Genomic DNA, 15,990 nt, shown 5'->3' with positions numbered 1-15,990 from the left:
TGCGCAGCAAAATGTAGTCTGCTTACTTTTTTCGTAATGTTGCATTTTTATACCCACATAGTTAAAAGTGATTATGTGCGTCGCACTGAAATGTGGAAGATAACAAAAAAGAGAATAAGTTGTAGCCAGCACTAAAGCACATGCTTCACCACCATTTTCTTTTACTCTAATGGGAGAGTCTCATTAGCATATATTATTATTGTTTAGACTGGAATAATTTACCTGTATCCACTGATAATATGATCAGCAGACTCTGAATACTTTAAAGATTCTGAGGAGCAAAGCTTTAATCATAAATGTATTTTGGAAATGGTGAAAATATATGTTTTAAAAAGTAAAACAGGATGCTTAGTCCAGTGAGAATAAAGAACAGACATGAGACTCTACAGAACTGGATCAGGCATTATTTAGATTATAAGCCTTTACTGCTTATACGAAGGGGAATAAAGCTAAAGTTAGAAAATGGGATTTATCAGAAAATGGAACGAACATTTACAAAACTGATAATGTCATTTCTCAATGTGGTCTCCCCCCTTCTCAATGCACTTGCACCACCTGCCTGGAAGTGCCTGGATTCCAGCAGAATAAAAGGTTTTGTCTTGTCCTTACGACCTCTCGTGTACTGCTTTCTTTACGTCGTCTTCTGTCTTGAATCGATGACCACCCAGATGTTTTTTAGCGGTCCAGAAAAGTGGAAATCACACAGTGCCAAATCTGGCGAATAAGGAGGATGTGGCAGTACTTCAAACTTCAGTTTCTCCAGACAAGCCTTGATGTTCTTAGCAGTGTATGGGTAGGCACTGTCTTGCAGCAAAAGAACTCCTTGAGAGAGCAGTCCCACTGCTTGGATTGAATAGCAGGCTTCACATTGGTCTCCAGCAAGTCACAGTATCTTGCTCTAGTGACTGTAGTGCCCCTCAGCATGTAGTGTTCAACAATAACTTGGGTGTACAAGTGGTTGTAAGGACAAGAAAAAAACCTTTTATTCTGCTGGAATCCAGGTACTTCTAGGCAGGTGGTGCAAGTACATTGAGAAGGGTGGAGACTACACTGAGAAATGACATTATCAGTTTTGCTAAGGTTCATTCCATTTTCAAATAAATCCCATTTTCTAACTTTAGCTTGTCTGCCACTCATATAAAATGTTTAAGAAGCCTGAAAGAAACAATTAATGTTTAACATAATAGAGTTTAGACCCCTCTCTGGATTTACAATCCTAATCTATATATATAAAATCCCTATGTGCGTCCAGGTGTCCGTGTGTAGGTGTCTTCTGGTGAAGTGCGCATGCGCGGGGCACGGTGCGATGCGCGATTACTGTCAGAGAAAGTTAGAGGCGTTTTACGGAAATACAAACCAGTATTCCTGCGAGAGGAAATTAAAGGTACACAATACAGTGGCGCATATTACAGCTACATACAAGCCAGTATTACTGTCAGAGGAGATTAAAGGCATATTACTGACGCACACGCCTGTATTACCGCCAGAGAAAATTAAAGGTATATTACGGACATACAAGCCAGCGGACGTACAAGACGGTATCCTTCAATAAGGGCGCGCACAGGCATCCTTCAATAAGGGCACGCACAAAAAGGCGAGCCTCAAAAGGGCGACCTCAATTGGGTGCAGCAAATAAAGGTGCGCGTAAATAAAGATCTGCACCTTTGTTGCTCTTCACATATTCCAGAGCCATTTGAACTAAATTATCTACGAACGCCTTTATTCGCCGCGCTCAATTGAGGTCGCCCTTTTGAAGCTCGCCTTTTTGTGCGCGCCCTTATTGAATAGAGCCGTACAAGACAGTATTACTGTCACAGAAAATTAAAGACACACAATACATGGCGGCAGCCCACGAAGAACGGTCAGCTCAGCAAGTAAACATCAACAAAAGAAAGGCTAAAAGAAAGAAAAATACGACCAACAAAAAGAATGAGGTCAAAGTCCCTTGCCATTTAATATAGATTGTTCCTACTAATGTTTATGCACTACTGTTCTAGCGCCCGTTATTGTAACGGGCTAAATGACTAGTAATCCTATAATCCTAATAAATCTTGCCCTTTGATAAAACTCCTGTAAGGCAGATGAAAATAGGACATTTTGTCAATTCTATACACACAGTGATAACATGATGGTGACAAAGTACAGACAATGCCAGCTTTATTGATTAATTCCAGTACAGATGACGTAAAATGGACTTTCACTTCCAGCACAGTCCATCCTGGTATGTGTTACATGTGTGAGTGTTGCGGGATAGCACAAGTGGTTATAGATAACTCTGTTATCGAATGGTTTCCACAAGAGAACATATAACAGTACATTATACAAAGAGCTGCAGACAATGACCTTATATTTAGCAAATGAAAAACTGAAACACGAAATGACAATCAGATTGAGTAGTAGTACAGAAGCTACTTGTCTACTTACCCCTTCGGAAAGAAAGCAACGGAACATAAACCAGAAATAATAATGTATAATTGATGAAGCTTTGAAGCATTGGAGTATTGACAGAGAAATCATTAGCTAAATACTGACTAGTAATGCCAGTACCACATATTAGCACAGATAATCCCTGACCCAAGACTATTGTCTTAAAAAGGTGCCTGAAACAAAAAAAAAAGAATTTCAGTGTCAGAATATGTTTCAAACCAAATAAGAAAAAGATAAACAACACAGATCGCCATTGTGTCTAGCAGCATGTAAAAGAAAATTAAAAGTAAAAATAGTTTCATCATCTTTTAAGGCATAAAGTGAGAGGGAAGTGAAATGTGTTCAATGTAGATGAGCTAAGAACTGAAAAAGTCATGCAGATCTCTAAAGTTTTGGCATCTGTTTTCTCTATGTCCCAAATCCTATAGTTGTTTATAGACTCACACTGACATGTGTAAATCTAAAAATTGTGTAGAATTTTTTAAAAGCAGAAGGTATAAAGTCACATCTATTTTACACTGACATACATAAATTCTGGTGTTTTCAGTCCAAGTATGATGGAAAGGAAAACACAATTCTACACTTCCTAACCACATTTGCATTATATTCTTGCAATATTGAACGTAAACAAATTCTGGCATTGACTTTTATTCCTCAGTTTTGTTTTACACTCAGCCCATTTTAAAATTCACATGTATGAATACCTCAAGGGAAAGAAAAGGAGTATGTCTTGTCTAAAAACATGTGACTTATGCAATTCCAAAAATAAAGACTCTACTGTATAAATACACTGCACTTCAAAGAGTGCATTGGGTGCTTCCTACTTAAGGAGGGTGCCTTTGTTATAAATTAACTTTGTCTTCATGCCTTTACTTTATTTGTCCTGGGAAAAACATTTTCAAATTGATGCAATAAAAATTAAGAGATAGCGATTAAGACATGAGGTTCTGCAGACCTTTTGTTCATGTTGTTGCTTAATACTTTGCAACTGTTTAAATCATGACAAATGTTAGTTATGTGAAGAACACAAAAAATTTAAAAACTTAATGCAAAAAAATCAGTTTCTATTATCATCTAATAGGGCATGTAAGAAATACAAGTCCTCTGTTGTTTTACAGTGGTTTTATTGAGGAAGCCATGGCCAAGAAGCAAGCCTCTAATTAGTTCTGTTGTGGTTAATTTTTTTAATTTAATTTTTGTCTTTCTTCATCATTAGAAGTTAAACATTGCTAATAGAGGATTTTATGTAAATATCAATACAAAGATACAACCAGAAATATTTCCAAACAATTTCACCTATTGTTAATACAGTATAATCAAACAAAAACCCAAGCTGTAATACATGGAATTAATGGAATCTGACATTCTACATCCATACAAAAGCTGGTGTAATACTGTAGATGAAATGTGAGGGAATAATATGTATAAAGTACATAAGAGGAGTAATACTAGGCAGTATAAACAAGAACATATTTACAAATACACAAATAAATATTTATACATACCGCAGCAAAATACATTCAGTGGAATCAGAACACCAAGAAAAAAATCAAGATGCTTTCAACCCATGCAATCTCAATAGAATAGAAATTCCAATAGAAATAGTGTATATATCAATTTGTTTCTGTAACTACTCTTTCAATTAACACACTTTATTTAGCCAGTTAACATTGTGTAATAATCGCCAGAGAACATTTTTCAATTATCTTTTGCAAATTTAATGCTCATCAAGAAGCCATAACAGACTGTTTACTATTCATGTTGGGTTCAAATTTATAATAAGAAATTTTGTATTTGTAAAAACCTGAGCCAAATACAATTTAAAATGGCACTCTGCTAAGTACAGTATCCATAATTACAGAAAAAAACTCTTTTTTCTTTAAACAAAACTGTGAAATATCTTACTTTAAAGACTCACCACGTAAAAATCTCCTTCAGCTTGTATGTTCGTAGATAGTAAAAGCAGCTCTTATTTTCATGTTCATCTCTATCTGTGATGTGTTCATTCATTTCCATCCTTTTCTGTAGAAGAACTGTGAAAACTGAAGTGCAGAGACTATGTTTTAGAATCTCCCTGCAAGAAATGCAATCTCAACTTTTTTCTTTCTTTCAAGATTTAGCTGAATCATTAACTCTTACTGTTTCAAGGTCCAGGCAACAACAGATAGATAGCTTTGGAATGCATCCACAAAGACATTTTTTCTCAAGCAAATATGTCCATTAAACTACATAAGAAACATACTCATTTGTCTTTCTTTGGCACTTCAACTTTTGATTACTGTTACACACACACACACACACATACATATATATATATATATACATATATATATACATATATACATATATATACATATATACATGTATATATATATACACATATATATACATATATGGGGGCGGCACGGTGGCGCAGTGGGTAGCGCTGCTGCCTCGCAGTTGGGAGATCTGGGGACCTGGGTTCGATTCCCGGGTCCTCCCTGCGTGGAGTTTGCATGTTATCCCCGTGTCTGCGTGGGTTTCCTCCGGGCGCTCCGGTTTCCTCCCACATTCCAAAGACATGCAGGTTAGGTGGATTGGCGATTCTAAATTGGCCCTTGGTGTGTGGGTGTGTTTGTGTGTGTCCTGCGGTGGGTTGGCACCCTGCCCAGGATTGTTTCCTGCCCTGTGCCCTGTGTTGGCTGGGATTGGCTCCAGCAGACCCCCGTGACCCTGTGTTCGGATTCAGCGGGTTGGAAAATGGATGGATGGATATATACATATATATACATATATATATACATTATATATATATATACATATATATATATACATATATATACATATATATATATATACATATATATACACACATATATAATATATATATATATATATATATATATATATAATGATTTTTGATTACTGTATACACACATATATAAATTGCCAAAAAAACACACATATACACTGTACACACACACACACACACACATATATATATATACTGTATATACTGTACACACACATTAATATGACATATATATATATATATACATACATATACACATACATATATATGCATTTAAGTTAAGTTTTTTAATAAATTGTATCATACTGTTCCTTAGAGACCTGTCTACAACATCCATCCATCCATCCATTATCCAACCCACTATATCCTAACTACTGGGTCACGGGTGTCTGCTGAAGCCAATCCCAGCCAACACAAGCCGCAAGGCAGGAAACAAACCCCAGGCAGGGCACCAGCCCACCACAGGGCGCACACACACACACACACACACACAAACACACACTCACCAAGCACACACTAGGGATAATTTAGAATCGCCTGTGCACCTAACCTGCATGTCTTTGGACTGTGGGAACAAACCGGAGCACCCGGAGAAAACCCACACAGACACGGGGAAAACATGCAAACTCCACACAGAGAGGACCCGGGAAGTAAACCCAGGTCTCCTAACTGCGAGGCAGCAGCGCTACCACTGCGCCACCGTGCCACCCCCTGCCTACAACAGAGAAAGGCAAATAAAGGTAAAATAAAGTAGCAGTCTTTCTAAACTATTTGATTCATTTCCAGTATTGCCAAAAGTAAAACGGATAATTAACCAACTTATTTCTTTTTCAAATCCTACATTAGCCTACTAAAAAACTACATGGGGTAGGTATCATACAAAAAAATATATAATTTTTGGGTGGAATATTCCTCTAAGAAGATTGATAGAGAACATGAAAGACCTGAAAAACAGAGATTGAACAACTTGTATGCTGTGAAGGAACACAAGGCATGAGTATAGGAGACCTGCTGGTGTGCAGGTTTAGCTGAGAAAGGAGTGGTGGTGTACTGTTCTACTGTGCAGCATTACTTACCCACACATGGCCTACATAGACAAGCCATCAGAAGGAAATCTTACCTGTGATCTCAATGTCTAAGTATGCAAAACAATATCTGCATATGACAGGGGTATTCTAGAACCAAGCATTGTGAAAAGGTAAAATTAAAATTTAATTTTTTAACCAAAACCACAAAAGTTTTGTTTGTTTGTTTGGAGAAAAAGGAACAGCATTTGAATGAAAGAACACCTTACCAACTGTTAAGTATGGGTTTACATCTATTCTGCTTTGGGTTGTGTGACAGCTAGTGGAAAATACTGTGCGAGTACATGAAAGGATGGATTACTATAATTATCAACAAATCCACAGGGTTCAATATCAGTCAGAAAAGTGAAGCTGAAAAAATGGCTTCAATGACAAGACAACAATCCAAAACACATTACAAAATCTATGAAGCACCTTAAGAAACACAAAGTGACATTTTGGAAAGGCCCTCTCCAACCCCAAACTTGAACTTCAAAGAAAATCTGTGAGATCTTATATGTGCTATGCACAGAAGACGGTCTAAGAATAACTCACTGCTGGAAGCAATTTGCAAGGATGGATGGGGAGATATTTCTAAAACAAAAATTCAAAGTCTCATAGCTGGCTACAAAAATGTTTGAAAAATCAGATTTTTGCCAAAGTGGGTGTTACTAAGTACTGACTTAGTAGGGAGCCAAAACTTTTACATATTTTAAGATTATCAAATAAATCGTAACAATACCTTAACATGTTCATAAAAATACTACCGGTTTAGTTTTTCTGCTAAAAAAGTTGCATTTGCTATTGTTTTTATTTTAAATGTCAACAAAATATTTAATTTGGGTAAGGGTGTCCAAACTTTTGCATGGAACTGTATGTGACGCCACTAGTAATGAATGTAAACCCATGACCTTTGCTAAGCAACATGTGACAATAAACTGTTCACAGGGAACAGGGTGTCTGCCAAAGCTAAGCTGCCAAACTATTCTAGCATGGGGATAAATCTACAGTGTATATGGGGAATTAAATGAAGGAAAAAAAAAATATCTGTCCTCTTGTTGTGATCTCCTTTTGAGACAGATAATTGTGCTTTCCCATTGACAAATCAAGACAGTACACAATTCATACAAAATGGATGGTGGTCATCATGAGATGTATAGATTCATTGGCTGCTTGTTTCAACATCTTATATATAAACGTCTACGCGTGGAAGTGTGTGTATCTGCCTGTTCGGCCTGAAAGTGAGAGTTGGAGTCGGGGTAAGGGCTCCACCTCTGAGGAAACAGAAACTTGCTTAGCCGCGCTAATACACAAGCGAGGCCAGCATGTTGGCAAAAGGATACCTCCGAAGAAAGAGACACTCACTTAGCTGCTAATACACAAGCGAGGTGAGCACATCGGCAAAAAGAAACCAACTAGGAGAGAGATGCCCAGTCAATTGCCTGACATCTCCACCTTTCAATTTTTTTTCTGACGATTTCAATAGTTTCTAAGACCCCGGGCTTTTTACAGCATGGGCTTGCAAAGCTAATAGTATCATAATAATTCAGAATGTGACACATTAATATATACTTTTAGAATCTTGTTACTCCATTACAGGGCTAAAGAAAGCCATAACCTATGAAAAAAATCTGAAATTGATGCTGTTCCATAGGTGGTTAAACTCACATTGAGGCAACTAAAAATCATCAACACTCTAAACAATCAATTTAATTTAATATGCAGTGTTTAACTTGCAATTCAGCCTAAATTAATACGAAATAGAGCTTAGGGTACCACGGTGGCAAAGTGTTTTGGGCTTTCACTCTCTTCATGATTTTTTCTCTCTAAATATTCTGGAGTTCCTTAAAAATAGCAAAGAATCCCATGCTTGGTTAATTAATGAGTCTAAACTGGCTATGTGTGGGAGGTGCTGTAAGCATGAATGGCCCCTGCGATGGACTAGCATCATATTCAGGAAATGCTGCAGCCCCATGCTTCCTGAATTGGATTAAATGGGTTTGAGAATGTTACTTCAGAGTTTAAGATCCCTGCTTAATAATAAAAAAAAAGTCAGCAATTTTCAGAAACTATTCTATGCGGCAGGGATTACAGTACAATAAAATTATTATTTTTATTCATTACAGTACCTCCATTTATCAGCTGACTATCCACAAGCACTGGAGCCTCCGATTCTAGAGCAGATTCTGTTGATACCATATCAGCCATCATTACAGTTCCTCGGCTCTTCAGTACAATCAGGATCATAAAATATGTTTCATGTCAAGAATAAATCCTGAAATTCAAAATAACAGTTGCATACCATAATGAAGTGAAATATTTGGTACAGTAATTAAAATCTGTAACCTCAGTATCCGAATCAGAATAAGCAATATACAGTAAAAAAAGACAGTTTTGAGTTGTAAATACAGGCAAAATTTCCAACTACATAAGTTTACGAAACATATAGTACCGCTAAAAATGTTTTTGCTAGGCCATCAGGGCTTCAGGCTGTTTCCAAAGTATACTAACCATAAGATACTCCTATAAATGTGTGCCACAAATGCACAATAGTGTAATCTGTTTGGTGGTTTAAAGCGGTTACGACTGTTAAAATACTCAATATATACAACAAACACCTGTTGATAAAACTGCATTCAATCTATAGTATTTTGTCAAGCCTAAGCAAAACATCTTCATGCACATAGTGCACACTAAATAACAATAATCACCAGGCTACCTAAACAGCATATGAGAGAAGTAGGAAAATGTTGTAACTTGTACAAAAACTGGTCTATCCCCAATCTAAATTCAACATTTATCCCCTCCAACGCCCCTTCCCCCCCAAAAAAAAAACACTCAAAAACATTTTCACATCCTGGATAGAAAGTGCTTTTGTTATGTCTATGTGTTCTTATTTATTATACTTACTTCTACTAGAATATACACTAAGAACAAGGACTCCTTTATAATAGAACACAATGCACACATTGTTTCAAAAAAAAAAATTACGGCAGTTTATAGCAATGCATCAAAGCACAGATTTGAATAAACTACCAAGCAAAGCATGAGGTAATAGTACTGTAATAAATACTGTAATGTTGCAGATCTTTATAACAGGAATATCTGAAGCGCTCAATATCATTAAGAAAATATGGGGGTGATCATTTATTGAAATTTATGATGACTTTCAAGAGGATTGAATACTTTTGCATGACACTGTATTTCTAGCTTTCTTAACCATCTGCAAATTAACAAGAACATGCAAATGACAAAGGAACCGCCAGTTCACCACTAACTTGGTTTCAAACTCGCCTGAGTGTATTCATCATGAAATATCCATTTTAATGAATTATTTGGAAAGAAATGCAGTACCTGCATCTCTTCCAATTTCCACCTAGAGTTCTGGCCCTTTTTCTTAGCATAGGAAGGTGAGTAAAGCTTCACAGGGGGTCCCACTCCTCACACAAGTACCACCAGTAATTTCATTCCACTTCAAGCATTAAACAAATATATAGACTAAGTATTACTACTATACTCCAAGCCACATATCATTTTAATTACAAGTTGAAAATGAAAAATCTGCAGTATATAAGATTTACTAAAAAGCCATTAAATAATTTCACTTATGGGCAAGGATTGGCTTCTATTTAAAACAACTGTGTTGGAACAAAAACCTGTACCCACTGTGACCCTCCAGGACTGAACTTGAGTACAAATCATCCGACAATTGTTAACATGACTAAAAACAGATTTAAAACATCCTGGCCATTTTACCATTATTACAGAGTCGGGGTCACGTGAAACCCAACCTTCTCTGGCTGCAAAGCTGGACCCAACATAGACATAAAATTACGTAGACATCGCATGACCAGCAGCATCGTACGTCAACGTCACCGCCATATCGCGAGTGGCACTGCTGTGGAGTGAAGTAGTGGATAAAGATGCCTTACGCATGTGCTGCTTGGGATTGTACAAACCGCTGTATGCTCCAAACCAGATCCCGGGAGATTACATTTCTTAGGTAAGGCTGAACAATTGTTTTGGTTATATTTGGCCATTACAAAATCCCATTTTATAATCTTTAACTTTAGCTATGACAGGCTAAGCTAGCAAAGTTATGCATTCATGTGCTCAAGTGAGCCTCCAAACAACATTTTGGCTAAACGTATTTAGTCACTAACTATGTAAATTGTTGTTAGCTGTTAACATTTCTCAAACTTTGAAATTTTCCCAAAGAAATCCACCTCAGGAAGCAGTGGGAGGTAGCCCTTAGATGGGAAGGTTTCAGCGCTAATGACGCATCCAGGCTCTGCAGTGAGCACTTTAGACAGGAGGATTTTGACAGGACAGGTCAGACTGTGAGAAGCAGAGATGGAGCTCTTCTCTCTGTATTCAGATTTCCAAGTCATCTGCAAAGGGTAGGTGTGTAGTTAGGCTATAAGGATTAGAGAGTCAGTGAAAAGTCAGTTTTTTAATGGAATCAGTGATGTATTCCATAGCATTATGTTGTGACATACCTAACTCTGTTCATGTTTTTAAGCATTTTATTTTCTTTCACATTAGCCAGTGGCAACCAGGACCACACTGACTTCAGTGAGGGCATAGGAGAGCCTGTCAGTAGACTGTCCTTTGCCTGTCCAAGAGATTGAAGCTCTGCCTGATTCCAGTGTTGGGAGTACTAAGGTCCTTTTCAAACCTCTTTTAACAGAACCCCCTACCCCCATTATGCTTTTCAGATACTGTAAACTAATGCAAACACATGCATACAGGTGCTGGTCATAAAATTAGAATATCATGACAAAGTTGATTTACTTCAGTAATTCCATTCAAAAAGTGAAACTTGTATATTAGATTCATTCATTGCACAGAGACTGATGTATTTCAAATGTTTATTTCTTTTAATGTTGATGATAACTGACAACTAATGAAAGTCCCAAATTCAGTATCTCGGAAAATTAGAATATCAATTAAGACCAATGCAAAAAAAGGATTTTTAGAAATGTTGGCCAACTGAAAGGTATGAACATGAAAAGTATGAGCATGTACAGCACTCAATATTTAGTTGGGGCTCTTTTGGCCTGGATTACTGCAGCAATGTGGCGTGGCATGGAGTCGATCAGTCTGTGGCACTGCTCAGGTATTATGAGAGCCCATGTTGCTCTGATAGTGGCCTTCAGCTCTTCTGAATTGTTGGGTCTGGCGTATTGTATCTTCCTCTTCACAATACCCCATAGATTTTCTATGGGGTTAAGGTCAGGCAAGTTTGCTGGCCAATCAAGAACAGGGATACCATTGTCCTTAAACCAGGTACTGGTAGCTTTGGCACTGTGTGCAGGTGCCAGGTCCTGTTGGAAAAGGAAATCTGCATCTCCATAAAAGTTTGTCAGCAGCAAGAACCATGAAGTGCTCTAAAACTTCCTGGTAGACGGCAGCGTTGACCTTGGACCTCAGAAAACACAATGGACCAACACCAGCAGATGACATGGCACCCCAAACCATCACTGACTGTGGAAACTTTACACTGGACCTCATGCAACGTAGATTCTGTGCCTCTCCTCTCTTCCTCCAGACTCTGGGACCTTGATTTCCAAAGGAAATGCAAAATTTACTTTCATCAGAGAACATAACTTTGGACCACTAAGCAGTAGTCCAGTCCTTTTTGTCTTTAGCCCAGGCAAGACGCTTCTGACGCTGTCTCTTGTTCAAGAGTGGCTTGACACAAGGAATGCGACAGCTGAAACCCATGTCTTGCATACATCTGTGCGTGGTGGTTCTTGAAGCACAGACTCCAGCTGCAGTCCACTCTTTGTGAATCTCCCCCACATTTTTGAATGGGTTTTGTTTCACAATCCTCTCCAGGGTGCGGTTATCCCTATTGTTTGTACACTTTTTTCTACCACATCTTGTCCTTCCCTTCGCTTCTCTATTAATGTGCTTAGACACAGAGCTCTGTGAACAGCCAGCCTCTTTAGCAATGACCTTTTGTGTCTTGCCCTCCTTGTGCAAGGTGTCAATGGTCGTCTTTTGGACAACTGTCAAGTCAGCAGTCTTCCCCATGATTGTGTAGCCTACAGAACTAGACTGAGAGACCATTTAAAGGCTTTTGCAGGTGTTTTGAGTTAATTAGCTGATTAGAGTGTGGCACCAGGTGTCTTCAATATTGAACCTTTTCACAATATTCTAATTTTCCGAGATACTGAATTTGGGACTTTCATTAGTTGTCAGTTATAATCATCAACATTAAAAGAAATAAACATTTGAAATACATCAGTCTGTATATAATGAATGAATCTAATATACAACTTTCATTTTTTGAATGGAATTACTGAAATAAATCAACTTTGTCATGATATTCTAATTTTATGACCCGCACCTGTATATATTGAAACATGCTGCTGTTGAATCAGGTACACGCACGCATGCAGTGCTCATAGTGGAATTGAGGGGTGATGTGATTACAAATGCAGACCAGCAGACAGCACATTGTACTAACTATGAATTGACTGATGCGATATAAACTTGACTCTTTGGGTCTACTAGGACTACTCCTATGTGCTGCCTACACCTCTTGAAAAATCTAAGGGCTACACTCAATGAAACCTTATCTAGGGTGGGGAGCATGGAAAGAGAGAAAAGAAATGCTAAGGATTGAGAACGGAGAGCAAAGAGCACAGTGCGTGGTCTTCTGCAAGATTTTAGGGAGAAGAACCTCATTAATGAAGAGCTGAAAGACAGGCTGGATTTATACTCAGGTAAAATAGAAATAAAATACAAATATGGAGAAAATGGTATGTACTTAAGTGTAAAATTCCTTAAGACATACTAATTATTATTTCAAGGGGACTTTCTAATTTTGTCTGTGCTAACTGAATTTTAGATCTTCCAGTGCATCTCCTGTCAAAACAGAGTCATGAGTATACAAAAGACCAGAAAGAGTTTGCCTCAGCCTCCACCTACATGGTCCCAAAATCTATCTGAGAGAGTCTCTCCATCTTAATCTCCCACATCCACATACATTGCAAAGGTATTCATCCATTTGAAGTGTTCTAAGCTTTTATTTTTATCCCTTAATCATGACATGAACTAGGTAAAAGGTGGTGTAGTTAATCAATACCATAAATAAATAATGATGCATAATAGAAGCCTTTTAAGTAAATCCCCATCATCGTAATCAAATTGTTGCTTATGGTTATCAGCCACAGTGATTATTAATTGGTCCAAAAAATCCTGAATTGGGCATTTGGATTAAATTGGATTTTTTCATTATACCAAGGTGGATGAGTTGTGTAGATGCCAACCCTGGACTCAGCATGATGATGTTGGATATGTTGAGACGATGACAACAAGAAGATCCTGCTAAATATGGACTCATGAGTCTTCTATTGGATCAAGAAACATGTCCAATATGATCCACATACCCAGAAAATGTCTGGCTTTGTGGATATGGAGGATGGAGTGAATGAAACAGATGTGGCCACAGAGGCTCTTGTTTTTTCTCAAGGAGCAAATTGAGGAAACACAGTTTGAAATTGATAACCATCATTTTATGCTCATGTCTTTAGTTGTGTCTGTCTTCCACAATCTAAGGCTGCACCATATTGCCAGACTGAATACTCCCAAATTACAGAGTGAGAACACACTGAAAAAGCTATGTAAGACAGTTCTGTTTTAAGGATTTTAGATCCCCCCGTGACCCTGTGTTCGGATTCAGCAGGTTGGAAAATGGATGGAATTTGGATGCTATCCTGTATATATGGAAGTAACCACATTGTGTGTGTGTGTGCGAGAGAGAGATTGAGAGAGGAATGAGTCAAATGTTTTCAGAAATTATTAAGCCAATTTGTATACAATAAAATTGCTTATTTTTGTCATTGAGTGTATCATTACACTGTTAAAAGAAAGACCAGAGTGCCTGTTACAGTCCTGTGAATTTCCCATCGGGATTAATAAAGTATCTATCTATCTATCTATTATTTTGACTTTCAGACATTGGTCAAGTTTTTGTCTCAATAATTGCCATTATTAGTGTATAAATGGATATAAATAATTGCATTTAAACGATTCGCCAAAATCTGTTGTATGTAAACGATACTGTTTTAAACGGTATTGTTTTTTTCATCAGAAAACCTGGTTTCCACGTCTACTTGTATTAGTTTAAATGGCACTTTTGACACTCGCAATATGGCGGACGCGCTGACGTATCGAGTCGACTGGGCAACAGAGTTAAAGCAGCGTCTACCTATATATGTCTATGAGACCCAAACCAGTCGGGATGACAACCTCGCAAAGACCAAACTCGTACACATATTCACGCACACATTCAATCCTGTTCATCAGTGAACATAAAATTCACGTTTTTGGAATGTGGGAGAAATTAGGATATCGATGCTAACACGATATTAAACGTTAGGTGTTACAGAGGCAGTCTCGAAACACCGGGAGCCTGAAATATGCGTTTCAGAATGTTTCAATATATATTGGATTACTGTATGATTCCCGTATAACTCAATTTATTTACTTTGGAATATACGTCATACAATTTCAGTTCATCCCTCGTTTCGCGATGTCAGATTACTCCGAAGTCGACGCCAAGGCTTGAGAAAAACTGTGGTACGCTCATTCTTATCTACTGCAGCCCGAAAGCAACTGGGACATGCGCAGTGCGCACCTTAAACCTGACAGCACCTCCGCAGCCCTCCGCTCTCCTCCTGGTTATAGCATCTCGTGTGCTCTCAATCACTGCTGTGGATCTGAAACTCAATACAACACTCCACCTGAGTAACCTACTGCTCCTTTCCAAGGAATGGCAACTTGTTTACCTCACAGCTAAGAGTGTGCAAATGAAACGTGATATAGGTTCCCATGTTAGTAAGGCACCGCTCCAATCCTAAGTATGGCAGCCAGTCCTGCCAGTCCTACGACTCTACTCTTCCGCGGACCTTTTCGCAATTGTTGGGAGTTAGGTAAGCGTGCCATTCACTGACTAAGGGCACGTGGCTATTCAAGATACGCAGCCGCCTTACTCCACCCGTTTGTGATACACGCGGCAAGCAAGACTAACCCACATTACCAAATGAACCTATTATATTCAGAACTTTCAAAATTCCTCCTTGAATTTAATTCGTTAAATATGACAAATGTAAACACGCTATCTTTGCATACGTAGTTTATCACGTAAACGTTACAAAAATCAAAGCCTTATCTTTAATAAAGCTAATTTACTCCTTTACCTCATTTCGATTCGCCCTCCGTCTTCCGAATGATGCACAACACTTCTTTGCGATATCTTTTGCTAGAGAAGTGATGAATAAATCATCAGCCGGGAAACATAAAGTACGGCTCGGAGAAAGTCGACAAGGTACTCGATCAAGCAGCTTAAAACAAAATAAGTTTTTCGCTTATAAAAATATATATCAAATCCGATTTCTGAATCACACTTGTTAAGTCGCACACAGCTGCAGAATACAGTAGTCTGTGTACAACTGGCCAAAGCATCTGACCGCGTGCACAAATAGGACGAGGTGAGATGACGTCACGATTCCGTCGTCAAATTACTAGGCGGTGTCAAGTAGGACGCGGGCGATAGACAATGAATGGAACGTTAAACGTGCTTTAGACAGCGACATGCTTTAATTTTAAAGAAAAGCAAGTAATGTCATTTTTGTACGTTTTTCCGTATGTATAAAACAAACAGAATGATATACACAACTCTATGCAGTGTTAGTT

The 15,990-nt window shown here is 38.1% G+C and overlaps 1 protein-coding gene across 2 annotated transcripts in view; it reads right to left on the bottom strand.

Moving 5' to 3' along the window:
- The window catches only part of LOC114650623 (solute carrier family 35 member F2-like), a 36,668-nt gene extending 20,912 nt beyond the window's left edge, over positions 1–15,756 (bottom strand). The window contains exons 1-4 of one of the 2 annotated variants that reach the window (XM_028800389.2): positions 15,495–15,756; positions 8,412–8,557; positions 4,346–4,469; positions 2,425–2,600 (exon numbers count right to left, since the gene is read on the bottom strand). In XM_028800389.2, the coding sequence (XP_028656222.1) occupies positions 2,425–2,600; positions 4,346–4,469; positions 8,412–8,529 (418 nt within the window). In that variant the 5' untranslated portion in view covers positions 8,530–8,557; positions 15,495–15,756. Of the gene's footprint in view, positions 1–2,424; positions 2,601–4,345; positions 4,470–8,411; positions 8,558–10,038; positions 10,109–15,494 lie in introns of those variants that run through there. The other variant, XM_051926823.1, reaches the window with a different exon arrangement.
- Between the last annotated feature and the right edge of the window lie 234 nt (positions 15,757–15,990).

This window comes from Erpetoichthys calabaricus, chromosome 4, assembly GCF_900747795.2.
Source record: "Erpetoichthys calabaricus chromosome 4, fErpCal1.3, whole genome shotgun sequence".
NCBI classification, from domain to species: Eukaryota; Metazoa; Chordata; class Cladistia; order Polypteriformes; family Polypteridae; genus Erpetoichthys; species Erpetoichthys calabaricus.
The sequence above is the reverse complement of the archived record's forward strand: the minus strand, read 5'-3'. Positions and strand labels throughout refer to the sequence as shown.